Here is a 26,380-nt window from a genome sequence, read left to right as displayed (position 1 = left end):
TTTTCGGGGCTCCTGTTTCAAAACACTTCTCTTTGCACAGCCCAGAGCCCCTGCCAGGCTCCTCAGCATGTCCTTCGCCCTATTGCAACCTTCCTCTGGTTGAAAGGCGTCCGCGTCCCTTTCTAGCCAATGCCCTCCTGCACCCCTAGTGCCCAGTCCCAGGTTGTCGGAATAATCCCGTTCCTGAAATCCTCTCTTCCCTGCCGCGTCTGCAGATGGGAGTCAGGGACGGCTTTAGGAGCTGGCAAGGCTTTCTCAGGCAGCTCCCGTGTTTTCTGCCCCGCTCCATCTCTGACTCGGCTTGTAGAGCCAGGGTCGCGCCCCGCAGGCCACTGGGGGCTGGGGCTCTCCGGCCCCGCCCTCGTGTCGCCTCCGCCCATTGGCGGCCGCGGGGGGCGGAGGCGAGGAAGTGGGTCTACAGCTTTGCACTCGCCCGGGCTGGTCCAGGCTCCTCTGGGGCTCGGCTCTGCGCAGTTCGGCTCCGTCCAGCTCCGCTCGGTTCAGCTCCGTTCAGCTCCGTCCAGCTCCGTCCAGCATGCTGCGCGCCGCACTCACCACCGCCCGCCGCGGGCCGCGCCTGAGCCGCCTGCTGTCCGCGGCTGCCACCAGCGCCGTGCCGTCCCCCAACCAGCAGCCTGAGGTCTTCTGCAACCAGGTGAGACGCGATCTTCTCTGCAGGCCCCTGGGCAGGACGCAGCGGGCCAACGCGTTCCTCGGTTTCCCCGCCCGGCGATCTTTGCGCATGGCCTTCCCCTGCCTATAGGGCCGCACCGCGAATCCCCCAAGCCCGGGACTGTCGTGGGCCTCTATCCCCCATCCGTGCAGCCGCGGTGGGTGTTGCGGAGCCGGCTCCCGGCCCGCGTGGTCCTGGGTCCCCTCCACCCCCCCGAAGGCCCAGGCGCCCATGCCCCTCTCTGCGATACCTCCCATTCTTCCCTACCCGACTCCCGCAGACCTGGGCCAGGGTTCAGAAGGAAAAGCTGGGTCAGGACCCCACCCGTGGCCTCTCTTACCCAACCAGGACTTTGGAGTGTTTGTTGCCTTAGCTTTTTGAGTTTTGGGAAAGTCTGGCATCACATAAAAAGAAATTGGTTGTACAGTATTCCGTTGGTTTGTGCAACAAGTGGGACTTGACGGCCCTCTTCTCTGGAATGGGAAGGCAGTCAGGGCAGTCTTAGTTTGTTATTTTGAGACAGGACCTCATTTTGTAGCCCAGGCTGGCCCGGAATTCGCCGACTGCTAGCTTCGGCCACTCCCACTCCCCTTTGGCTTGCACAAGCCAGACGAGCCTACCACCCAGCTACACCCTCAGTCCTTCAGCCCCCCTCGACTTTTTCTTTGAGAGACAGGGGCTTACTTAAATGGCCCAGGCTGGCCTTGAACTTGCAGGATCGGAACATCAAAGAGATTTGAAATGACCACAAGAGGAGGCACCTGATCGATAGCTTCCGTCCCTCTTGGGGGCAGGGCACAAAGTCTCAGGTCCTATAGCAAGTGCCCAGGCTTGATTAGGGGAGTGGAGTGAATTCTCCCCGGTGGCTGCCTTTTTCTTTTACCGCGGCTTTTTTTTTTTTTTTTTTTTTTTTTGAGATCCCAAGAATGGTGCACGTTCGTTATAGGACAGCGTGCCATTAACTGATTAACAACTGAGCACCTTATTGTGCACCCAGCAAGAGCACTGTTAAGGCATGTGGTTGGTTCTTTGCTTTTATGAGCTTGTGTGGGAGAGACAGCATGCTGGCTACCTCCCACTTCCATCCTAAACTCTGTCAAGCTGAACACTACGCTTGTCTTATCTTTCTCAGCCAGTACACTCAGCTGCTTTTAAGTTTTTTTTTTTTTTTTTTTTTTGAGAACACGAGCTCTCTGCCCTAGGGCAGTGCCTGGGGCGGCGTGTGTGGGGGGGGACTCTAGAAACTGCTGGGCATTAGCTGTGTGGCTTTATTGCAGCCCCTGCTGCTAGGGACAGCAGGACTTGGAAGCAGCAGGTCTGGGTTTTGTCTGTGTTGCGCTTCTGGATATCTCTATGGCAGTTACCAGGGCCACTTGCCCCAAGGAGCTGCCCGTGTGGCCTGGAGGTGGCCTCTGCAGACACTGGGCTTGCTTCCAAGGGCACCTGCAGGGCCTGGGCCTCCCCGGGGGATGTTACTCCTCAAGCTTCTTGGGTCCCTACCGGATGGGGTTACATCCTCACTTTCTTGCCTAACCAGCGCTGGTTGAGAAAGGTTGGGCCCATCTTCCTGGAGCCCTCTTGCCTCTTGTCCTGGGTTAGGACCCAAGGGTAGGTAACTTGTTGGGTAGGTGATGAAGATTTTAGGTGACTCTGGCTTCCCCAGAAGGAATCCGTGGGTGTGGTTTCCGAACGAGCCACATTTTACCCACATGTTAATTTCGGATTTCAGGAACTGAAATCTACACCTTTGACAAACTAGTTTTCACATTTAATGATTTCCTTTGCTGACTTGGAGAACAGTTAAGGTCTAGAAAGGTAACTCTTGACACCAAGGGTGTATGTTTGCCTTCATCTGGGGCCACTGCTCATCCTTACCAATTCTTTTATTTATTTATTTATTTATTTATTTATTTATTTATTTATTTATTTATTTATTTTGGTTTTCCAAGACAGGGTTTCTCTGTGTTGCTTTGGTGCCTGTCCTGGATCTCTCTCTGTAGACCAGGCTGGCCTCGAACTCACAGAGATCCGCCTCCCGGGTGCTAGGATTAAAGGCGTGTGCCACTGATGCCCGGCATCATCCTCACCAGTTCTGTGTGCCAGTAACAGTAATGAATGTGTGAACCAGGTGTGATGCTGGCACCCAGCACTGGGGAAGTAGAGGCAGGAGGACCAGGAGTTCAAGGAGGGACAGAAAATTCTGCCTACACCCTGCCTCAAAAACAACTAAAAGAGTCTGAGACTGGAGGTGAGTTCAGTTGGTGGAGTGTGAGACTGGGGTGGGCTCAGTTGGTGGAGCGTGAGACTGAGGATGAGCCCAGTTGGTGGAGTGTGAGACTGAGGATGAGCTCAGTTGGTGGAGTGTGAGACTGAGGATGAGCCCAGTTGGTAGAGTTCTTGCCGGCCATGCATGGGGTCCCCGGTCTGAGTCCCAGCAATGCATAACCCAGGTGTGGTGGTGTGAGCTTTTGCAATCCAAGCATTCAGGAGGTGGAGGCAGGAGACTCCGAAAGTCAAGGTGATTGTCAGCTACGGGGTGAGTTTGAAGTCAGCCTGGGCTATAGGAAAACCCAACACAAAAGAAAAGAACAGTAACAAAGGGATGTGCGATACCACCTCAGATTTAACTCCTAGCCATGCCCCTGTTAATGGGATGCGTCACTCATCCACCAGATGCTTCCTAAGCCCTCCAGGACCAGCTAACAACATTCTAGATCTCCTGCCCATAGGATGTTCATGAGTTGGAAGGTGGAGACCTAAGTGAAAAGTACAGCATGGAACAAAGCCGGGACATACGTGCAGTGTCAAGTCTGGGCCTCGGGCCACAGCTGCAAAATGGGATAATAATCCCACCCACGTTGTATGGTTGTTGTGAAGACAAAATGGATGCTCCTCAGCCCTCACCACGCCTTAAACATTTATTACAACAGTATATGAGCTTGGACCATGGCAATGTTGCTGAACCTACAGCACAATGGTGATAAACTCCTTTCCAGGCTAGGGGCGTGGCTCAGTGGCAGAGCGCTGGCGTCAGCCTTTTGTTATGTAAGTGCTGATGAATTTGGGGTTTATATTTAAGAGAATGAACTAGCCCGGGCACACACCTTTAATCCCAGCGCTCAGGAGGCAGAGGCAGGCGGATCTGTGAGTTCGAGGCCAGCCTGGTCTACAGAGTGAGTTCCAGGACAGCCAGGACTACACAGAGAAACCCTGTCTCAAAAAACAAAAACAAAAACAAGAAACAAAAACACAAAAAAGGGAACTTTGGGTGCATTAAACTGGGGTCCTGCCTGGCGGTGGTGGTGCACACCTTAATCCCAGCACTCGGGAGGCAGAAACTGGCGGATCTCTGTGAATTTGAGACTAGCCTGGGCTACAGAGTTCCAAGATAGCTAGGACTGTTCACAGAGAAACCCTGTCTCAACCCCCCCCCCAAAAAAAAACTGGGGTCCTTGTTTTTAGCCTCTTAACCCAACACCTAGGAATCAAGGAGAACTAACCAGCGGGAAGGGAACTAGAGAAGGCCTCCCTACAGAATTTTTCTTTAGATTCATTGTTTATTTTACATGTATGAGAGCTTTGCCTGCCTGTGTATCTGTCTGCATGTGCACACCTGGTGTCTGAGGTCAGAAGAGGGCATGAGATCCCCTGGGACTGGAGTGATGGGTGGTTGTGAGCCACCCTGTGGGTGCTGGAATTGAACCCGGATCCTCTGCAAGAACAGCCAGGGCTCTTAACCACTGAGCCACTCTCTAGTCTCTGAGAGTTTTCTCACTTGCTACACTGATGCACCCTGAGCATAGAAAGAATCGCTAGGTGGGAATTCACTGGAAACATTTCACAGGCCCTTTGAAGAAGCTGCTTGCAAGAGTTCACCTAGGTAACACTTAAAGATGGACCCCTCTGCCCCACCCAGCTGCAGGGAAGGACCAGCCTACTCGAGCAGAGTTTGCAGAGTCGGCTGGGTCTCTGAATACTGGACCTCAAAGACTGTGTTTCAAGGGGTTGAGGGGGGGGTGTCCTGCATTCTTTGTAATACAAAGTATATTAAACCAATTAAAACTGCACGGACCAAGCCTTGCCTCTGAACACTTCACCATCTACGGTATGCACCAGTAGACTGGAAAGAATACGGTCTAGGGCAGTGGTTCTCAACCTGTAGGTCGGGACCCCTTTCTCGAACCTCTAGCTTCAGAAAGATCATTTGCAGTATGATTTGTAACAGTAGCAAAATTACAGTTTTGAAGTAGCAATGAAATAATTTTGTGGTGATGCATCTGCCGAAATGCCTGGTCCAGTAACAACCCCAGTTGTTGACCCCCTTACTACCTATCTGGCCCTGGACTGAGGGCAGTTTCCTGAATCTTCCCATCTGCTGTATTTTGTTTGTTTGTTTGTTTTTGTTTTGTTTTTTTTTTTCTCCCTGAGACAGTTTCTCTGTGTAGTCTTAGCTCTCCTGGAACTCACTCTATAGACCAGGCTGGCCTCGAACTCACAGAGATCTACCTACCTCTGCCTCCAGAGTGCTGGGATTTAAAGTGTGCGCCACCACAGCCTGGATCAGCCTGCTCTTCTGTAAGGCAGTCAATTACTGTTGCTGTCCCTGCATGCACCAAAGGTGAGAACTGGTGCTCGGGAGGGCCTTAGGCTGTAGGTTTGAAATCAGGCTTGGCTCTCAGCTCTGCCTAGCTTCAACACACATGTGCTATCTCACGATTAGACCCTCTGATCTAATAAATAGATGAGGAAACGTTAGATCCAAACCTTAGGAATCAGCAGGGAGAAGCCACAAACACAAATTTGTGTCCCAATTTGTATTCCTGGCACTGGCATCGAGCTTGGCAAGGAACTGCCCTTGAGTAAATATTGAATTTGCAAATGGTTACTGTTTATATAAGTGGCTGTAGATTTGTACCGAAGGAGCCAAGATGGGGTCACTCCCTGGGGACCCAGTGTAAAGTATCTGGGAATTGACATGAACAGAATGTCAGAACAGGTAGGGAGGTGGTGGTGGATGGGCCGGGATCAAGGGTCACGGTGAGAGAATTGCCCGTTGTTAGGCACAGGGACAAATTAAAACCTCAATATCCTAGCAAAGGTTTCCAAATAGAACTAACCCCCACACTCAGTGGTGACAATAAATTCGGCAATACAAAAAGCACTGGTCCTGGGGGCAGGCAGAGCAGGGGGGGACTGAGGTCAAGTGCCAGAACAGCTCAGGGGAGTCTGGAGGGGTGAGGTTGGCTCTCCTTAGCCACCAGCTAACCCTAGCAAGTTCTGGACGGTAAGAGTGTGGATGTGTGTGGCATTCTGTGTTTATCTGGACTTGACCCCTTGGATTCTTGCAATACAAAAAGATAGCATGAGTTGCCCACTGAATTGGTTCCATAACTGCCATGGAACAGATGAGCACTTGCCCCAGGCTGTGAGCCTTGGGTTTGATTATAGCTGGGGCGGGGGGGAGCAGAGTTAGGAAGTGTGGGCGAGATTGGGCATGGCTGATATGTGCTGGGCATGGTGGCACTCAAGAGGCTGAGACAAGAGGATTGTGAGTTTGGGGCTAGCCTAGGCTACATACAGACTATCTCAAAAAAATAAAAATAAAAAGGGAAGCAAGAAGAAGAGAGAGAAAGAGCCAAAAGATTTCCCCAAACCAAATGCTCTTTGGAACCACACACGTGGGGAAGTGAGGCGCTCCAGAATCATGGGTCTCCTAGGAGACATTCCTCATTCTTTCACACATCAGGACCCGAAAGGGATGCCCAGGATGGGGCTGGCTGTGTGCCTCGGGGAACCGGGCAGCCATCCACCTGCAGAACTACGTGCCCAGGTTCCCTTGGAGCTGCATGTCTCCCTGGAGTCTCCGTGTGTGAGGCAGATACACTGATGTAATGGGGAACACAAAGACCCCTGTTAGAAGTAGATGGAAGCCATTGATGGCCCCCTCCCTCCTGGGCCGATGCTGATAGTGCCTGCCTCTGGAAATGAGACCCTTGAGAGACCCGTGTGCCAGTGAGGCCTCTGCTTGTCCCGTGGCCTTGTTCATTGACTGCTAAGGGCATGGAGGCTCTTGATATCATTTTGTGAGGAGGAAGATTCAACTTCCTGTTAAAGACAGTTCCAGAAGGGAGTGGGACCAGAAAGTGCAAGTTTCATTTATATTGTGGAACGTGAAAATGAAATCGTCGGCTCTTTTAGTTTCAAAACAAAACAAACTTCGAGCCAGTGAGATGGCTCAGGGGGTAAATTGTGGCCCAGCCTGATGACCTGAATTCAATCCTCAGAACCCACATGGTGGAAGGAGAGATCTAACTCCCAAAAGTTGTCCTGACCATGACACACATACTGTGGCATGCACATACAGTTAATAAAAACAACTAACAAAAGCAAAACAAAACAAAAAACCCAAAAAGCCGAGGGGAGGCTGAGGCAGGTAGATCTCTGAGTTCAAGGCCAGCCTGGTCTACAGGGTGAGTTCCAGGACAGCCAGGACAACACGGAGAAACCCTGTCTCGAAAACAATCAACTCTGAATTCTTTCTAAAAGTTCCCTGCTTCCGCAGGTCACAGCTACTGATTAATATAATTAGTCTTTTATTGACCCCAGGGCGTATGGTGACTGCTTGCTTATAATGCGGCTGGAATAATCTGTCCTCTGTCAGGCCTGAGATCCCAGCGTCCACCCATCCCGCTCACAGCCCTGGCAAACCTAGCCACAGCCTCTCTCTACATCTTTCACCCCGAGGCCACTACCATGGCTACCTGGCCTCCATTTGCAAATGGCGGAGAAGGCTCATGCTGTCTGTCAGCTGGCGTCGGAGATTGGTGTTGGCTACAGCGATTCCTCTTAAATAAACGATCTGTACTGAGGAGTGTTGCTTACGATACCTCAGCTCCCTGCCTGTGGATGAGGCCCAAGGCAGAGCAGTTACTAAATGGAAAGGCTCCTGTCCCCAGGCCTATGGTGTCTGGTAAGGGCTCCAGCTCACTGCAGGCTCCTTGTACCCCAGTAAGTAACTCCATCGAATGGAGTTCTGAACCTGCTTTTCTGTCCTCGTTCTTTGCCCCCAAACTCTTCTTCTTTTTTTCTTGTTTTTGTTTTGTTTTTTGAGACAGTTTCTCCATGTAGTTTTCGTGCCTGTCCTGGATCTCGCTCTGTAGACCAGGCTGGCCTCGAACTCACAGAGATCCGCCTGGCTCTGCCTCCCGAGTGCTGGGGTTAAAGGCGTGCGCCACCACCGCCCGGCCTGAATCACTGTGGCCCGGCGCCCCCAAACTCTCTCGGCTGTCACCCTTCAGGTCTCCCCTCCCCCCCTTTTGTCAGGCAACCTCAAGTCTTTCTCCTCTTTTTTTTTTTTGGGTGACAGGGTATCACTCTGTAGCCCAGGCTGGCCTCGAACTCACAGAGATCCTCTTACCTCTGCCTCCCGAGTGCTGGGATTAAAGGTGTGCGCCAACACATCTAGCCTAGTTTTCTTTAATATTTACTCTGTGTTTGTGCTGGCATTAAGGGCATGTGCTACCAACACCTAACTCTTTGGGTCCCCTTTTCTTCAGGTCTCCTTTAATGGGGCCTCCGATTCCCCCTTGGTTTTTACCGTAGCCTGTGCTTGTCCACTGGGCGCCCCCCCTCAGGACTTCAGCTCCTAGGAGCCAAGGCTTTGCTGTTTTGCCCCATGTCTGGCACCGGCACCGGGTGGTGGCTCTGGCTTGCTACTAGAGCTCACAGGATGTTGGGGAAGTGACTCTGAAGCCCTGGCGACAGACGTAGACACTGTTTGGATTTTGCTTCAGATTCAGAATGTCACCTCCCGACCTGTGTGTTCTAGAAATATGAAGAGGAAGTGGGAGCCAGGAGGAACCTCGCCTCCAACAGGAGGACGGGATTGAGCATGTTATGTAAGGCAGGCCTTGGTTTGGGGCCAGGAGGGTTAGGAGAGAGCGGAGTTTTGGCCTGGACTCTGCCCTTTTGTGGTTTCTGAAGGCGTGCTTCCGGAGGCAGGACTGTGTGAGAGCACCCTCCCCCCCCCCCCCCCCGTGACTCCCTATCAGTGTTTGGGGTGGGGGGGTCGGGTATCAGGGAGTTAATGGGAACCCTGAGCTCAGGAATCTCTTATTTCACCAGCCAAGAAGGAAGGACAGACTGTCGAACAGTCGTTCTGACAGACCGGAAGAATGACACAGCACTTTCCAGACTTGGCCTTTCGGCACAGGGACCGTGCAGGGAGTGTCTGGGGGGACATGTGCTGGGTGTCGTCCACCTGGGCTGACCAGCCCACCTCTCTCTCTCTCTCTCTGGCTTCCTGATGTTTGCAGACTGTTCACGGGAACCTTTTCAGGATCGATTCATAGAGGGTCTATCATGTGGGCAGAGCCAGAAGCTGGGTCACTCTGGGTCTATGATCTTTAGCTGTAGATGGCTGCGCCATCTAGGGCGGCAACAAGAGACAGGCTGTGCAAAGAACTGCGCACCTGTTGTCTCGGTGACACCTTCCACAGCCCCCAGAGGTGTTGGGTCAGACTTGTGAGACGCATTTGCCCGTTTCCCAGTGTGAGGAGGGGTGGACTCCAGCCCATGCCTGCCTCACTTTGGGCTTTGCTCTTTCCAACATTCGGAATCAAATGGTGGGGCAGCGAGGAAAACAGGAAGGTGGCGGCTGGGTGTTTGTTGGTTTTTTTTTGTTGTTGTTGTTTTGTTTTTGTTTTTTTGTTTTTTTTTTTCGAGACAGGATTTCTCTGTGTAGCTTTGCGCCTTTCCTGGAACTCACTTGGTAGCCCAGGCAGGCTTTGAACTCACAGAGATCCACCTGGCTCTGCCTCCTGAGTGCTGGGATTAAAGGCATGTACCACCACCGCCCGGCTTGTTTGTTTTTTTGATTATGACTTTCACTATAATTATGGTTTCACTATGTGCCCTATGCTGGTCTCCAGGCGATCCTCCTGCCTCAGCCTTCTAAGGGTTATACACATGAGCCTCTATGCTTAGCTTTTAAAGGAAACCCTTTGGGGACGAGTGTTCTAACCTTGCAGGCAGACCTGGGCTGTGGCTGGGGGCTGTAGTTGGAAGTGGGCAGGTAATGGGGCCTTGGCATCCTCAAGCCTGGGTTTAAGTCCTGGCTCGCACTGCTGTGTGAATGTGAACCCAGGGCCAGCCTTCCCAGTGGCCCGGTGGCCTCTTGGGTACGGTGAAGCAGATGGAATTCACCTAGTGCTGGTGCTCACGACTGTGCCTGCAAACGTAGGTTATGGAGTGTCGACAAGGAGCAGCGGGCAGTAGGGAGACCCTGTAGCCTGGCCCTCCAGTGCCCTCCCTAGCTCCTACCTATGCCACCTTGCCATGGAGGGATCCCTGAGCCCGTGCCACCCCACAGCTAACCCCAAGTCCTCCTCTGTGTGATCTCGGATCCTCACTGCCCCTTGCTTCATATGAACCAGGAAGAAGAGGGAGAGGTCATACCAGCCCCGGGGGCCCAAGCTGGCATGGCACAAGTGGCCTGGAGCCCAGCTCTGAGGTATTAAGGTTTCCAGTCTGAGCCTCACACCCAAGTCCCTCACCGGGAACGACACAGGTGTAGGATTAAAGTGACAAATTAATTAAAGATGAATATCAGTGGATATGAAACCACACAAGCATAGCCTGACTGTCTAGTTCATGCTTACACATGTCTTGCCAGATTCAAACAGCTCTGCTCTTCAGTGAGAACAACATGTAAATGGGTGCCAAAAATTAGGCCTCCCGGGATTCCTAATCACTACCCATTGCAATCAGCATGGGCACCTGCCCCATGCCAGGCTGGTGCCAGAGCATGCCACCTTAGGGAAGGGAATTGCAATGGTTTCCACTCTGGAGGTGAGGAAGAAGGCTGGAATCACAGAAGTCCCTGACCCTGGGGATAAAACCAGGAACAGAAATGTCTAAGTCTTCAATCTAAATTCTGCCTTCAGCCTACGTCCTGGATCACTGAACGGGACTGCTGTCCTCTCCCTGGGACAGTGCCTGACCTGGAAGTTATTCACAGTGTGTGCTGCAGAGATGAGTGGATACGCTGAGAAGAGTCGTCCATCCCTTGTGCTGTCTAGAATAAAGATGGCTAGCTGGGCATGGTGGTGCACGTCTTTAATCCTAGCACTCAGTAGCAGAGGCAGGTGGATCTCTGAGTTTGAGGCCAGCCTGGTCTGCAGAGTGAGTTCCAGGACAGCCAGGGCTACACAGAGAGACCCTGTCTTGAAACAACAACAGAAACAATATAGAAGATGGCCATAAGTGTTTTCTTGCTCTCCTAAGGGAAAGCGGATGCTCCCTGCCCAGCTGGACTGGACTGGGTCTGTGACACATGCTGACCTATAGAATTCAGTAGACTGCAGTTTCTGAAGCTAGGCCCTCGGAAACCTTCCAGCTCCTTTCTGGGACTCCCTGGGCAGGCCAGCTGCCCCCAGACATCTGACTAATCTGGGTCCGCCATGCCCTCAGGAAGCAAAGTAGCCACATGGTGCTAGATGAGTGAGGGAAGAACCACCTTGGTCCTCCTGCTCAGGTGACTCCTAGACTGCAGTCACACGCTGAGCCCAGCCCCTGGGTACAGCTCTGAAGAAGTGGTCTTTAGCCTTTGGGGGTGTTTGTTACACAGCTGTAGGTGACTGATACACTGGGAACATTGTTCTGCAAAGATACCAACTCACTAAGAGGTCAGGTGGTTTACTCAGGTCACTTGGCCAGTCAGTGGGCTATCTAGTGTGGATGTTTCTGGGTTTGTGCTTTTAACCTGGAATCCTCAGCCCTCTGATGTTGATCTTCGTCTCCTCTCTTCTCCATGTTTGTTCTGAGGTTTTTGGGGTACCTTGAGGTGGTCAGTAGAGTTGAGAGCTGGACCTGAGAGCATTTTTCCATTCTCGTTGCAGATCTTCATTAACAATGAGTGGCATGACGCCGTCAGCAAGAAGACGTTCCCCACCGTCAACCCTTCCACGGGAGAGGTCATCTGCCAGGTCGCAGAGGGGGGCAAGGTGAGACCTGGTGACTTCTGTCGGCACAGACTGGCTTTGTTTGTTTCTTGGGTAGGGTCTCATTCCGTAGCCCAGGCTAGCCCAGGACGTGTGTCAGTCCTCCCAGCCCTGTCAAGCGCAGAGGTTACAGGTTATGTGCTACCACATGGCACACAGTCGTTGCTTTATGTTTTTGTATGACTGAAATGTGATCACATAGGTGTTTCACTTTCCTAACTTAAAAACCGCATTTGACATTTACGATATGGATCCGAGGCAGTCTCCACTACATTAGCATGGCGACTGGGCTTGCTTTCTCTCTCTCCCCAACCCCCAGACAGGGTTTCTATGTGTAACTCTGGCTGTCCTGGAACTTACTCTGTAGACCAGGCTGGACTCGAACACAAAGAGTTCCACTGCCTGCTTCTGCCTCCTCCCAGTGTTGAGATTAAAGGCGTGCGCCACCACTGCTTGGCTGCTGCTGGACTTTCTAATTTCTGCTGTGTGGGTTGGGAGGTAAATCGGGGAAACACTGAACAACTGTTTCCTTTATAGATCTAGAGTAGAAGGACGGGGGAGGGGGGTGAGGGGAGGTGGAGAGGATGGCGTAGAATTCTGGTCTACTGAGACAAATAGTTCTGGTGCCTTTTTTTTTTTTTTTTTTTTTTTTTTTAGTTATGCAACTAGAGGAAGTATGGAACTTTGAAAAATGAGAGTCTAAGCTGGGCACAGTGGTACACACCTCTAATCTTAGCATTAGCTAGGTGAAGCAAGAGATCAGAAGTATGAAGTCATCCTTGGCTACATAGCAAGTTGTAAGCCAGCCTGGGCTACATGAAACTCCCTCTTAAAGAAAACACAATGAGACAGAACACAAAATTAGAGTATTTTTTTAATAAACTTGGCATTGAAAAGAGGTTGTGGCTGCTTTTGGCCTCTGCTTTGAGATGGTCCTTTCCTTTATGCCCAGGCCTCCTTTGCTGAGAGCTACTATGTTTTTCTGGTTTATGGGGTGTCCTGATGATAGATGTGTTTATTCTAAATGAAAGAAAGCCCATACCCACCTCCCAGTTCACACCCTCCGGTGTGAGCCATGCTGCGCTGCCCCGCTTCCTGAAGCTGTTGGGGAACCACAGAAGGATGGTGCCTTTGACTAGACATACTTCTAAGGGGCACAGAAACAGGGTCCCTTTCTTTTCTTTTCCTTTTTTTTTTTTTTTGGTTTTTCGAGACAGGGTTTCTCTGTATAGTTTTGCACCTTTCCTGGAACTCACTTTGTAGACCAGGCTGGCCTTGAACTCACAGAGATCCACTTGCTTCTGCCTCCGAGTGCTGGGATTAAAGGTGTGTGCCACCACCGCCCAGCTAGGGTCCCTTTCTAAGGATTGACTCATGGGGGTCTCCTTCCCACCACACCCCCTGATGAGGCCTGTTTGTAGGTTCAGGACCCCAGAGGACTGTTTTGGGGCGGTTTCCTGCACTGGCCCGTACTGACCAGCCTATGGTGTGCTTGGCAGTGGGGTGCACAGTACTGGGAGGCATTCACTGCTGAGGTCTGAACTCCCGGGTGTCTGTTTCACAGGAGGATGTGGACAAGGCCGTGAAGGCTGCAAGGGCAGCCTTTCAGCTGGGTTCGCCCTGGCGCCGCATGGATGCGTCTGACCGGGGCCGGCTGTTGTACCGATTGGCTGATCTCATTGAGCGGGACCGGACCTATCTGGCAGTGAGTCCTCAGGCTTCTTTCCCTTACTTCCCATGGCTGAAGAGACTCATAGCATCCCCTGATCATCCAGAGGCCTTGGTGGTCCTAGCTCATAATGGTGTCTGATGGGTGGACACTTTTGGGGTCTACCTGTCAAGAGGAGCCTCAGTGTCTGTCCTGATTTGATGGGTGTAGCTAAGATCTAAGACTTTGAGAGGGAGAGGAAGAAGACTGTTCCTCTTGCACAGGCCTTCCCAGCGATCCCCAGGGCTGGTCACCTCCCCTGGACCCCTCTGCATGGTGCCTGGCCACCTTGTTGGGAGAACTCGAAGGCAGCCCCTTTCTCTATGGTGGTAGCCAGAGTGAACTGTCCTGGTGCGCCATGGCATTCCATTATAACCTTGGAGTGAAGGCCTCAACATGGCTGGGCTCCACTGTCCGAGGCAAGCCGGGCTGTGCCCCTCACGGGCTCAGGCCTCCCTACAACTTCTTGGAGCTCTGGGACCCTTTGCACGTACTGTCCCCCTCCTGCTGGGGCTCATCACTTCATCCCCATGTGTCCAGTCTGCCCCCTCCCTAGCCTTCAGGGTTAGTCTTAGTTGGAGTTTCCTAGATGGAGCAAGGGAGGCTGATTTTCTTCCTAGCATGTTTACCACGTGTGACAGACAGTCTGTGCCACCGAGATCTTTGCCCCGAAGGCTCTCTGCTCGTTTCTGTATTCCCTACAGCTGCATGTGGTAGAGGACAGAACTTAATAATGTCTGTGAGGGGAATGAAGCTGGCTCCTTCCTCATGCCCTCCTCTCCTCTCCCTTGGGAGAGGCTGGGGCAGCGGTCCAAAATTGCCCGTGACATTCAGTGGTCCAATGGAGACTCTCACCCTGAGCCTCCACCCGTCCCTTCCAGTTCAGACCCCCATGTCACTGGTCACCTTGCTTCCCTTCCTTCCTGCACCAACGTGTCTCTGCCGACCTTGCTCTCTCGTCAGGCCCTGGAGACCCTGGACAATGGCAAGCCTTACGTCATCTCCTACCTGGTGGATTTGGACATGGTCCTGAAATGCCTCCGGTATGAACTCCTGTTCTTTGTTCTGGCCATCGAGAAAAGGGAGGGAGTGACGTTGGGAGGTAGAAATTTAGAAGGATGCAGAAGGCTCACAGGGACTGGAACCTCTGTTTAGGTTCCTTCTCGGTGAGAAAATCCCCCAGTGTCAGATTTAGTCCTCTTAGTTTTCTCCTCTGTTGAGGGAGACCTGTTCCCACTTTTTCCCCTAGGGTACTCTTGAGGAGGGAGAAATATTTAGATAGAAATGTAGAGGGAGAGAGACAGACAAAAACACAGGCTAGCCTCGGGAGGGCCTGGGTCAAAACCCACCAGCCCCTTCTGTCTCTTCTAAAGGGCTTTTTATAGGGATGCCAAGGGGTGGAGCAAAAGACCTCCCCCAGCACAGCCAAGCGCAGACCATTCCCTAATGCAGCCCTGCTGTGTAAAGCAAGCTCAGATCTCACTAGGAAACCTCTGTGGACCCCAAGACTCTGTCTTGAGCTGTGCCTAATCATTTCTGTGTCCTTGGAACTGGCCGTTTATCTGAGGGATCTGATGCATCGGTCTTTGGTTGCCCTGGTTTCTGGCAGCCTTGTTCTGTCCTCCTCTTTCGTTTCTGCTTCTCGTCGCTTGCTTGGACCGGCTGGAGGCTTGCCTGGCATTCTCTTGTTTTCCTGTTTCTCTCCTGCTTTGAGTTTAGTCCGCTCATAAACATCTTACTGACCGAGGAGTGGAGGCTAATTTGCCCTTGGGATTTGCCCGTTGTAGACAGTAGCAAAGGCCATGTCCCTTATTGTCTCTTATCTTGCTACACGTGGCTTCTTCCGGGCCAGCCTTCATGGTGCCATCCCTTAGACCGAATGCCAGTGTCCTGGGGGAGGGCCTGCAACCTGCTTGCTTGAGTCTGACCAGCCTCGGGTCACGTGGACAGACTGTGGTGCCAACAGTGGCTGGCAGGGGGATGCAGTGCCCGAATGGCGGGAGTTGTCCTCCCCAGCAGGGGGACATGGACCACTTCCAGAGGCGGGTCGAGTCATGACTGCCAGGGAATCGCTGCTGGCATCTGGTGCAGAGTGAGAGGCCAGGGACCCTCCTGACCGTCCTGAGACCCACAGAATAGGCCCCCACCACAAAGGCTTTTCCAATCAAAAGCGTCAGACATGCCGAGGCTGAGAAACCCGAGTCCCACCCTGGTCAGCTTTGGCAGGCCCTGCCCACTTCAGGAATCCTCCTTCTACAAGCCGCCTCGCCTCATCCTGAATCTTTCCTCTTCCCTCCTTCCCCAAAGGCCTGACCATGACACGACATGAACACACACTGGCTGTTCTCCAGCCAGGAGGCTTTTCTGTCACCCATGTCCCCGTGATCGTGATAATGACCTTCATGACGCGAGGCCAGTCGGGGAAGTGCTGGCCTTTGATGGGTCTGCCCTCCTCCACTAGGTCAGACTGGCCTGGCATGGCAGACACATGGAAATAAACCTAGGTGCTTGGCTGAAAGACTGAGTCCCCAGAGGGGTGTGCTGAATAGGTGGGAAGCAGGCCCCGGCCGGGGACCTGGTATTTGTCAGTAGCGTCGCAAGCAATTCTGGGGCTCCGAAGTTTATTATGGAGGTGGGGTCCCCACGTCCTGGTGGTCATCCACTTCTCTCTGGGAAATAAGCCAAATGCCAGGATGGTTATCAGTGCCATCTAGGGCCTCTCTCCTCTGCCAGGTAGTGCAGGCTAGACACCAACTAACGCTTGGATTTTCCTTCTTTTAGTGCAGGCTAGACACCGGCTAACGCTTGGATTTTCCTTCTTTTAGCTATTACGCTGGCTGGGCTGATAAGTACCACGGGAAAACCATTCCTATCGATGGTGACTTCTTCAGCTACACCCGCCACGAGCCTGTGGGCGTGTGCGGGCAGATCATTCCGGTGTGTGCCAGACAGACCCTCTGGAAGTCAAAGTTAGGGGGTGAACCTGGGGGCCAGCCACGCTCCTTGCCAAGTGGGGTTCTGTGGGTGGCATCGGAAGGTGACTGGGTGCTGGCTGAGAACACGGGCAAGGCCCCCCGGGATGGGTTTACGTCTGAGCCGGCAAAATCATTTCTCCCTTCTGCGGCTCGGGTCTCCCTCTGAACAGTGGCAGGCTATTGATGATGGGGAAGTAATGATTAGGGACTCCCATGGTACCTAGTACCCCAGGTACCAATGAGTGAGAGCCACTGTCCCTATCCACCACCTGCCTCAACCATCCTCCCAACCCGTGGTTGAACAGTAGGGGCCCGCAGGAGTGGCCCTTCCTGCTTCCCGCCGCCGCCTGCTCGATCTCTCTGAGGAGGACCTGTGGTTGGTGGCTGTTGTTCTGTGCAGTGGAACTTCCCGCTCCTGATGCAAGCATGGAAACTGGGCCCAGCCTTGGCAACTGGAAACGTGGTCGTGATGAAGGTCGCTGAGCAGACACCGCTCACCGCGCTCTACGTGGCCAACTTGATCAAGGAGGTGTGTGGCTTGCTCCTGCCGTAACCCCTAAATGTCGTGGCATGGCTTGCTCCTGAACCAGAGGGGAACTCAGTGCCTTAATCTGAGGAGAACTTAGTCCTCAGTACTTTAGCCAGAGGGGAACTCAGTCCTCAGTACCTTAATCTGAGGAGAACTTAGTCCTCAGTACCTTAACCAGAGGGGAACTCAGTCCTCAGTACCTTAACCAGAGGAGAGCTCAGTCCTCAGTACCTTAATCTGAGGAGAACTTAGTCCTCAGTACCTTAACCAGAGGGGAACTCAGTCCTCAGTATCTTAACCAGAGGAGAGCTCAGTCCTCAGTACCTTAACCAGAGGGGTTCCTGCTGCTGTCTGCCACCCTGGGGCCTGTGGCACAACCCTCTCTGAAGGGTTGTTCTAGAACCGTCAGCTCCACAGGGGACTCTGTAGCCAGGCTCCTCGTCCCAGCCACTTTTAGAAGTCCCTACAGGGCAGCTCATGCCCTATAGAGTGGCTTTCATTTGCACGTGTCCCAGGGCACTGTTGGGGAATGGGGTGTTTCCTGGGTCAAGGCCCTGGGCGCAGCAGGCTGACTTCAGATCTCCTGGCTTCCCCTACAGGCAGGCTTCCCCCCGGGTGTGGTCAATATTGTCCCTGGATTCGGCCCAACCGCCGGGGCTGCCATCGCTTCCCACGAGGATGTGGACAAAGTGGCATTCACAGGCTCCACTGAGGTAAGGTGTCGTCTCAGGCTTGCAGCATGGCGGCTCAGGCTTCCCTCTTCACTGGCTGTTCCCTTCAGAGGTGTCAGGTTCTGTCCCAGAACATGCCTCCCGGTCATCCAAATGATAGCCCGCATGTGCGTGCCAGAGGGAAGAACAGGACTATGTCCTCTGTGGTCTGCTAGCCTCCCAGGATACTGTTGGGAGGGGTCAGCAGGCCTATGGAATAAGGAGGCCAAGACTAGCTGGCTTTAGAAAGCCAGGTACCGGTCCAGGCTTAGCTGTTGTATCCCTGGTGGACCCCCCCACACACCCCCTGGGGGGGGGAAAGGTTCTGTCCATTCCCTTTCAGACCAGGATGTTACCTTGAACCTCAGCACTCAGGAGGTGGGTGCAAGAGAATCAGGAGCTGCGGGAAACCTCAACTACATAGTGAGTTGGGGGCTAGCCTCAGCTACGTGAGACCCTGCCTCAAAAAAAAAATCAAAACAGGCCAGGCATGATGGTACATGCCTTTAGTCCCAGCACTTGGGAGGCAGAGGCAGGCAGATCTCCGTGAGTTCAAGGTCAGCCTGGGCTACAGAGTGAGACCCAGGACTGTTGATCCTGTCTCAAAGAAAGGAAGGAAGGAAGAAAGGAAGGAAGGAAGGAAGGAAGGAAGGAAGGAAGGAAGGAAGGAAGGAAGGAAGGAAGGAAGTGAGGAAGGAAGGAAGGAAGGAAGGAAGGAAGAAAACAGCAACATTAACCAAAACCAGGACAGTGTCTATCTGGCAGAGACAGGCAGGGCATGAGATTTGGAGTTGTGACTCAGAGCAGCACAGATTTGCTGTACAGCCTTGGTGTATTAGGGTTCTGTTTTTTCTTTTCCCATTCATTCATTCATTCATTCATTTGTTCATTCACTCATTCATTTGAGGCAGACTCTCTACACAGCCCTGGCTCTGCAGACCAGGCTGGCCTTGAGCTCACAGAGATCCATCTGCCTCTGTCTCCCAAATGTGGAGACTAAAAGTCTACACCGCCACCTCGCCCAACTTGGGTTAGTTGTCTTTTGGTTGTGACCAAGAACTGACCAGAAGCAAGGGAAGGGAAGGACAGATTATCGCTCCGCCGGCATCTGTCACGGGGGAGGGGTGGGGCAGCAGCTTGAGGGTGCTTGCTCGGGTCTGGGGAGACCAGGGAAACAAGATTGCTTATTTCTCACCTCCCCGGAATGAGCCACACTTCCTCCATCTTCCTCCATCTGCCCCCCTCCCACTCCTCAAGGTCCCACAACTTCCCAGAGCACTGCCAGCAGCTGGGAGACTAAATGTTCAAACATGAGAGCCAGTGGGGGGACCTTTCACATCCAAACCCTGACACGTGGTGAGCCTGTCTCCTTGAGTCTCCAGCCCCTCGTGGGTAAGCTGGCTCCCAGGCTCCCAGCCAGGGCACGGGAAACGACGTCTGCTTAGGAAGAGTGAACAGTGAGGGAATGAATGAGGGCCAGGGTTGTTACGGGGCTCCTCCGTGCTGGAGAGACAGGGACGAACTGAGACCCAAGAGAGTCCTTGCATACACTGTCCGTGGGAGCAGGAACATATTTCTTTCCAAAGGTGAGCAGCAGGCCCCACCCCAGAAATCTCAAGACTTCCAAGAGAGGACACTGGTTAGTATAACAAGTGATTTTCAGACAGCTGTACCTACCAGGCCCCTCCACACAGAGCTTGCCCTCGGGCAGAGGCACTGTTGGAAAGGGCCATTGGCCTCCTTGTAGGGATGAGTGTAGGGCCAACTTTGGGCCAGGCTCTGGGTGTGTGGAGGTGAGAAGCGCCCTATCCTGGCCCTCACAGGGTCCACGGCACGCTGGGGACAACGCTCAGCTGGGAAGGAGGCCACATCATAAATTTGACTGGGTCCTGACTCCCCGTTGACCGCCCGGGTGACTGGTTGTGTGGCTTGCCCACTCCCAGCCCCCGCCCCCTCATCTCTAAGCCACACCAGCCTTTGAGGGCATCAGGAGGACCGACTCCAAGCCCCAGCCCCTGGCACAGGCGCGTGTGTGAGCCGCGCACGCAGTGTTAGTTACCGTCATCCTGGGAGGTGAACTCTTCAGGTCTCTTGGGATGTGGTGAGTCCCCGTGGGGAGGAGCAGTTAGTTTTCTTCCCCTGCTAAATAAAGGCAGTCCGTGTGTCTTGTGTCCCCACAGGTTGGTCACCTAATCCAGGTTGCCGCAGGGAGCAGCAATCTCAAGAGAGTGACCCTGGAGCTGGGGGGGAAGAGCCCCAACATCATCATGTCAGATGCGGACAGTAGGTGGTGACGGGGCTGCAGAGAGGGGCCCGGCGTCCAGCATGCAGATCTGGGGGGGGGGTGACCCTGTGGTCTGACGTTGACCTCTCCTTACTCTGGCACCACCCATCCCCGCAGGCCACTCGGCCACCGTACCTCCGCGCATCCTCTCCAGCCCTCTCTGGGGACACTTCCTTCTCTTTCTCAGTTACCAGTCTCCACAAAGGGAGGAAGGCTCCCTTTTTATTCTGACCAGGCCCTGGCACCCCCCCAGCGGGCACCCGCCCCACCGCCGGTGTGCGCGGTTGGTGTGGGTGAACCGTGCCGGGGTGAGCGGCCCCCTCTCATGTCGCCTCTCTGTCCCCTGTCCCCCTCCCCACAGTGGACTGGGCTGTGGAGCAGGCCCACTTTGCCCTCTTCTTCAACCAAGGCCAGTGCTGCTGCGCCGGCTCCCGGACCTTCGTGCAGGAGGACGTCTATAATGAATTCGTGGAGCGCAGCGTTGCCCGGGCCAAGTCTCGGGTGGTGGGGAACCCCTTTGACAGCCGGACCGAGCAGGGGCCGCAGGTAAGCCCGCCGACGACGACAGCTGGGCCTGCAGGCCAAGGCTGGCATGGCCAAGGCTGGCATGGCCAAGGCTGGCCTGGCGAAGCTGAAAGGGCATGGCTCAGAGTCGGTGGGGCTGGGTTTGTGTCTCCACTGCTGGGTACCAGCTGTGGGTCCTCTTGGGGTAAAGCATCGAGACCCCAGCTGCTTTTTGAGTCTCACGTTCTGGAGGGTTCTGAGTCCCACATTCTGGAGGGTTCCCAGACCTTGGCAGGAGAATGGCCACCCAACCTGCACGTGACACCCGCTGCCGAGCCATTTCCCTAAAGCCCCCGTGGGTTGTAATTTCATTTTGCTAATCTCAAGAGTTGAAAGAGAAAAACATTGGGTGTGACGTGCCTCTCTCTGGTGGTAAAGGATTTGGGATCTCTCTTGGGTATTATATTTCTGACCCCGGGTGTTTTCTCTTCGGATCTTGGTTCTTCAAGACCTTGGTCCCTTTTCTGGCTACCTGTGGCTTCATGTTCTTCTCAGCCAGGGAAAGGATGGTTCTAGCTTCTCCGTCACTCTGGGCTTCTCCCCTAGGTGGATGAGACTCAGTTTAAGAAGATCCTCGGCTATATCAAATCTGGACAGCAAGAGGGGGCGAAGCTGCTGTGTGGCGGAGGCCCCGCCGCCGACCGTGGCTACTTCATCCAGCCGACCGTGTTTGGAGACGTGAAAGACGGCATGACCATTGCCAAGGAGGAGGTTAGCACCTTGGCCATGTCCTAGAGGCCGCTCTTAGCAGGGAGGAGAAGGGGGTGATTTGGTCTAGTGTCTTGACTGTGCCCCAAACTCTGGTTTTGAGTCCCCTCCTTGCCTAGAGTAAGTTATTTGCAGCGTGATTCTGACATGTCACTCTCCCCTTGAGTTTGCTGGGGTTTCCCACCATTGGGAGACCGTTAGACCCCACAGCCTAGCCCACGGGCCTTTGTATTCTGGCCCCTGGGAGTCATGAATCTAGCAATGGGCTCATCTGGCCCCTTTCATAGTTTTGACCCACGAAAGACATTGGATGAGGTCCGTGGGTGACTCTCTACCCAACATGGTAGCTCTGCCACGCCCCCTGCTCTTGTACCAGCTGGGTTAAACCCCCAAGCTGCACGCAGGACAGCATAGCGCCACCTTTTTACATGCTCGTGAGAATGTTCTGGAAGGTCGAGAGAGTGCCTGTGTTTGCTCTCCAGCGGCCTGTGACACCTCTCTGTCGTCTCCGTCACAACTCTGAGGCTCATGGGCGTCCTCTTCACCCTTCTGTTCCCCGTCCCACTCGGAATCGGTCATTTCTTTGTGGAGACCTAGCTCCCCTCAGTGGAGAATAGGACTCCGTTTCCCTCCTCCCCATTCACTGCAAACTGTCGCTTCCCTTTATCTCTCTGCGGCTCTCCGTCAGGCCCTGCTGTTCCAGCTCCATGTATGTGCTGGTTACGTGACAGATGGTCACGATGGCCAGTTCCAGCTGGTTCTCAGTAGTCTCTGGGGCGGACCTGAAGCGGTGGTGACAGCCGCCGTAGCATGCCTTGCAGCAGCATGCCTTGCAGAAGCATGCCTTGTAGCAGCATGCCTTGCACCTAGGTCTTGGTTTCTGAATTGCATCCTCCATCAGAGGAGCTGGAGTTACTTGAAGAAGTGGCCTGTTCTGGAAACTGCTGGGAAGAGCAAGAGCAACCAGAGGCCATTTTACAGGCGCTTGCTCAGCGGCCAATCTGTGCCTTGTGCCTGAGTTAAACTTGATGGGAGCTGGTCTTAAATCCTCTATGCTAAGTTCACGTGCTAACATATCCTGTGCCCCGGGGGGGCTGTTCAGAAGTAAGATAACTGTGCGCAAAGCACAGGCTGCCCAGGAGGCGGCCCGTCCTTTAACCATTCCTCTCCCTTTGTGTTTCGTGAGCTTGGAGGCCACTGTAGTTCTGGACTGGCTAGGTCAGGCCGCAGGCTCGACACTCTCCACTGTCTGCCACCCGCTGCTACCTGTCAGCCCTGGAGGTGGGGAGCAGTCACCTCTGGCTTTCTCTGCCTGCCCTCCCCCTCCAGATCTTTGGACCAGTGATGCAGATCCTCAAATTCAAGACCATAGAGGAGGTCGTGGGCAGAGCCAATGATTCCAAGTATGGGCTGGCAGCAGCTGTCTTCACGAAGGACCTGGATAAAGCCAATTACCTGTCCCAAGCCCTCCAGGCTGGCACCGTGTGGTAAGAGCCTCCCAGTAGCAGCTACCCCCTCAACCCAGTAAAATATTCCCCAGTGCAGGGTCTTCTGGAACCTTGGGGCACTAGACCAGGAGCTGTCCAGCCATATCCTCTCTCAAAGAGGGGTACCCCCCAATCTCCAGAGCAGGTACTCCTTAAGTCAGAGACTAGCCACCTTCCCCAGCTGTGAGAGCCCAGGCGCACACGGTTGCTCAGCTCCTTCACCATCGTTAAGATTAGAAAAAGAACAAATGTGGACTGGACTGTGTAGACCTCAGCATCTTCAACTTACCTGATGGGAAGAGACATGGTCAGTTATTGTGGAATACACTCTGGCAGTCCCCCAAAAAAGTTCATCATAGGGGTTGGGGATTTAGCTCAGTGGTAGAGCGCTTGCCTAGCAAGCGCAAGGCCCTGGGTTCGGTCCTCAGCTCTGGCAGGGTAGGGGGAGTTCATTATAGGTGACTGTGTCCAGAGAAGCCCACACTCCTGTGATGGGTACCGTTGCCCGTGACAGCAAGAGCATACCACTGTCATATGAGCCAATAGAGAAGAAAACATTCTCACAGGAACGTGTTTACACATGACATGGCAGCCGACAGGTAGCAACGACTCAAATGTCTGTGAGTAGATGGATGGACAGACAGAAGGCGACCTGTCCATAGAGGAAAGTGGGAATAGAGTCCTACTGCATGCTGGAGTGTGGGTAACCTTGGCAACATGATGCTAAGTGAAAGACGCCAGGCGCAAATGAATGGAAACACATGAACTATGAACCAAAGGCTGAGGGGCTCCCAGCTGGATCAGGCCCTCTGAATAGGTGAGACAGTTGATTGGCTTGATCAGTTTGGGAGGCATCTAGGCAGTGGGACCAAGTCCTGTGCTCATTCCATGAGTTGGCTGTTTGAAACCAGGAACTTATGCAGGGACACTTGGCTTAGTCTGGGAGGAAGGGACTGGACCTCCCTGGACTGAGTCTACCAAGTTGATCACAGTCCTCAGGGGAGGACTTGTCCTGGAGGAGGTGGGAATGGAGGGTGGGCTGGGGGTAAGGGGAGGGCGTGGGAGGGGGGAGAATAGGGGAACCCATGGCTGATAAGTAGAACTGAATGGTATTGTAAAATAAAAAATATATATCACACACAAAAAAAAAAAAAAAAAAAAAGAAAGACGCCAGGCGCTACAGGCCGTAGACTGACTCTACAGTCCCACGAGGGTTCTCCATTCGTGGGTGCTGGATCTGGAGGGAGGGGGCCGGGAGAGATCAGTAATGGGGTGCAGTGTTTCTTTTTAGGGTGTTACAAATAATTGGAAGTTAGACGGTCATAAGTGTTTTTTTTTTCTTTTTTGCTCTTTTGAACAGCCCACCACGCAGCTCCCAAATAAATTACACACAGGCTTATTCTTAATTATAAATGCCTGGCCTTAGCTTGGCTTGTTTCTAGCCAAGCTTTTCTTATCTTAAATTATCCCATCTACCTCTTGCTTCTGGACTTTTCCCATTCTCTTACTTCTACAAACCTTACTCTTACTCCATGGCTTGCTGTGTAGCTGGGTGGCTGGGTGGCTGGGTGGCTGGTCCCTGGAGGCCTCCTCCTCCTCTGGCTACTTCTTTCTCCTCCCAGATTTCTTTATATTCTCTCTGTCAGCCTCGCCTAGCTCTCTCTCCTGCCTTGCTATTGGCCATTCGGCTCTTTATTAGACCATCAAGTGTTTTAGACAGGCACAGTAACACAGCCTCATAGAGGTAAACGCAACATAAACAAAAGCAACACACCTTAAAATAATATTTCTACAACACATAAGGGTTTCACCAGGACTCTGAATATGACACAAACCACAAAGCTGGGCCCTTCTTTAAAAAACATTTTAAAAGCATGTGTATGTGCATGTGTGCACATGCCTGTGTGTACTTATGTACAAATTGTGTGTATGTACAGGGATGCACGTGCCACACAAGTGTTGGGGGAAGTCCTTCTGTCATGTGGGCCCCAGGGACTGAACTTGGCTGCCAGGCTTGGTAGCTGATCCTTACCCATGCGACAACCCATGTCACCACCCTTAGCCTCCTGCTTTTAAATGCCAAATTTTTATTTAAATGTGAATAATTTTTCACTTAAAAGAGGCGGGGAAAGCCTAGCCCGTTAGCCAAGATGACCCGTTGAAATTGGAAGCTGGCGCCTGGTGCGTGGTGTTGGTGACCTTCTGTGATCACATCTGCACGGACAAGGATGACAGCAGAGTGTCCCATGGCCTGCGCTAGCCTCCTGCATGTCCCATAGCTCCATTTTCCGTATAAGATTGTGGAACCTGGGAGGGCACGCCGTCCCTCACAGCGACCTCTGTGTCCTCATCTCCAATAACAGGGTCAACTGCTATGACGTGTTTGGCGCCCAGTCCCCATTTGGCGGCTATAAGATGTCGGGGAGCGGCAGGGAGCTGGGGGAGTATGGCCTGCAGGCCTACACGGAGGTGAAGACGGTAAGTGCCTGTGGGTACCTGCAGCCTAGCCTCACCCGGTCAGGGGCCTCAGTGCTTGTTAACGTTTCTTGCTGAAGCCAGAGAAGCCACAGGGGAGGTCAGGCACAGGCTCCAGGGTCTTACCCTGGCCAGGCCCATGCAGTAATTCACCAGGGAATTAGCCCGAGAGCAGGCAGGACCCCAGTGGGTGGAGGCAGCGAGGTGGCTTCCAGTAAGAAGCGTGAGCAGCCACCCTCGTCCAGATCTGCTCTCGGGAACGTAGCCCAGAGGGTGGCAGTGCCGTGGATACAGTTTCTCCAAGAAGAAAAGTCAGGTGTGACCCCAGCATCTCTCGCCAACCATGGAATGCAGATCCTTTTTTAAATGGCTTGTCGCCGGTATATGGGAAATGCTCATCTTTTAACGTAAGGGAGGTGGACGCAAAATCACATCATGGAGGAAGAGCCGAATGTTAGAACACTTTGTAACACCTGCCTACAAGCTGAGACACAGCTGTGGGCTATTCGGGCCCTTCTCTGCTGCCATTCCTGTGGATGCGGCCTTGGCCTTGACCTCCTCCTCAAAGTTACCCTGTGGGAAGCTGGCTGTGTGTGTGTGTGTGTGTGTGTGTGTGTGTGTGTGTGTGTGTGTGTGTGGTGGGGGGTACAGGAGGGTGAGGAGCGATGTACAATGCTGGACGCTGCAGCTCCCTCACCTCAACTCACCAGGTTCTACTAAACTATGATTGTACCCAAACCCCAGGAAAGGGCCCCCCAGATGCTGCCAGATGTCCTCTGGGGCCTTGGGTGAGAATCTAGGAAGGAGACAGGGTGTGAGCTCCCTCAGAGGAGGACAGCCTGCCGCCAAGGAGATGGGAGAGAGAAGACAGGGGCTGTTGTCGCCAAGGGGACCCGTTGGCACTTGCCAAGTGTGAGGAATAAGTGCTTCTCCCGACCCTTCACAGGTCACGGTCAAAGTGCCGCAGAAGAACTCGTAAGCAAGCAGTACACCGGCTTCCTCACCCAGCACCCAGCACCCAGCAAGAGCCTGAGAAAAACAGCCATGCACACTCACCTCCGAAGAGAAACCCCTTCACCAAAATGTCGGGCCTAGAAAGTCAGACCTTGAAAAACAGGGCGGGCTGGTGGGGCCATGTGTGTGTGTGGAAAACGTCCTATAAACTGGGTCCTGGATGGGGCTCAGGTAGAACACTCGCCCAGTATGTGTGAGGCCCTGGGTTCCGTCCCCCATGCTGCAGATGAGTAATAAAAACCCACTGATCAAG

At 53.3% G+C, this 26,380-nt stretch overlaps 1 protein-coding gene and 1 long non-coding RNA gene across 2 annotated transcripts; both read left to right on the top strand.

The window, feature by feature from the left end:
- The first annotated feature begins 123 nt into the window (after positions 1 to 123).
- On the top strand, positions 124 to 26,380 carry Aldh2 (aldehyde dehydrogenase 2 family member). Its single transcript, XM_006970767.4, has 13 exons — positions 124 to 655; positions 11,572 to 11,676; positions 13,238 to 13,378; positions 14,345 to 14,424; positions 16,207 to 16,318; positions 16,757 to 16,885; positions 17,485 to 17,598; positions 19,776 to 19,878; positions 20,241 to 20,425; positions 20,990 to 21,154; positions 22,481 to 22,638; positions 25,002 to 25,116; positions 26,060 to 26,380. The coding sequence occupies exons 1-13, from the start codon at positions 536 to 538 to the stop codon at positions 26,090 to 26,092; spliced, it is 1,560 nt and encodes a 519-aa protein (XP_006970829.1). The 5' UTR covers positions 124 to 535; the 3' UTR covers positions 26,093 to 26,380.
- On the top strand, positions 1,908 to 6,071 carry LOC143270349 (uncharacterized). The gene is made up of 2 exons (XR_013047502.1): positions 1,908 to 2,952; positions 2,984 to 6,071. It is a non-coding gene; the product is annotated as an uncharacterized LOC143270349 (long non-coding RNA).

The sequence above is a fragment of the Peromyscus maniculatus genome, chromosome 23 (genome assembly GCF_049852395.1).
Source record: "Peromyscus maniculatus bairdii isolate BWxNUB_F1_BW_parent chromosome 23, HU_Pman_BW_mat_3.1, whole genome shotgun sequence".
Lineage (NCBI taxonomy): Eukaryota > Metazoa > Chordata > Mammalia > Rodentia > Cricetidae > Peromyscus > Peromyscus maniculatus.
Note: the sequence above shows the minus strand (reverse complement) of the source record. Positions and strands in the feature narration are given on the sequence as shown.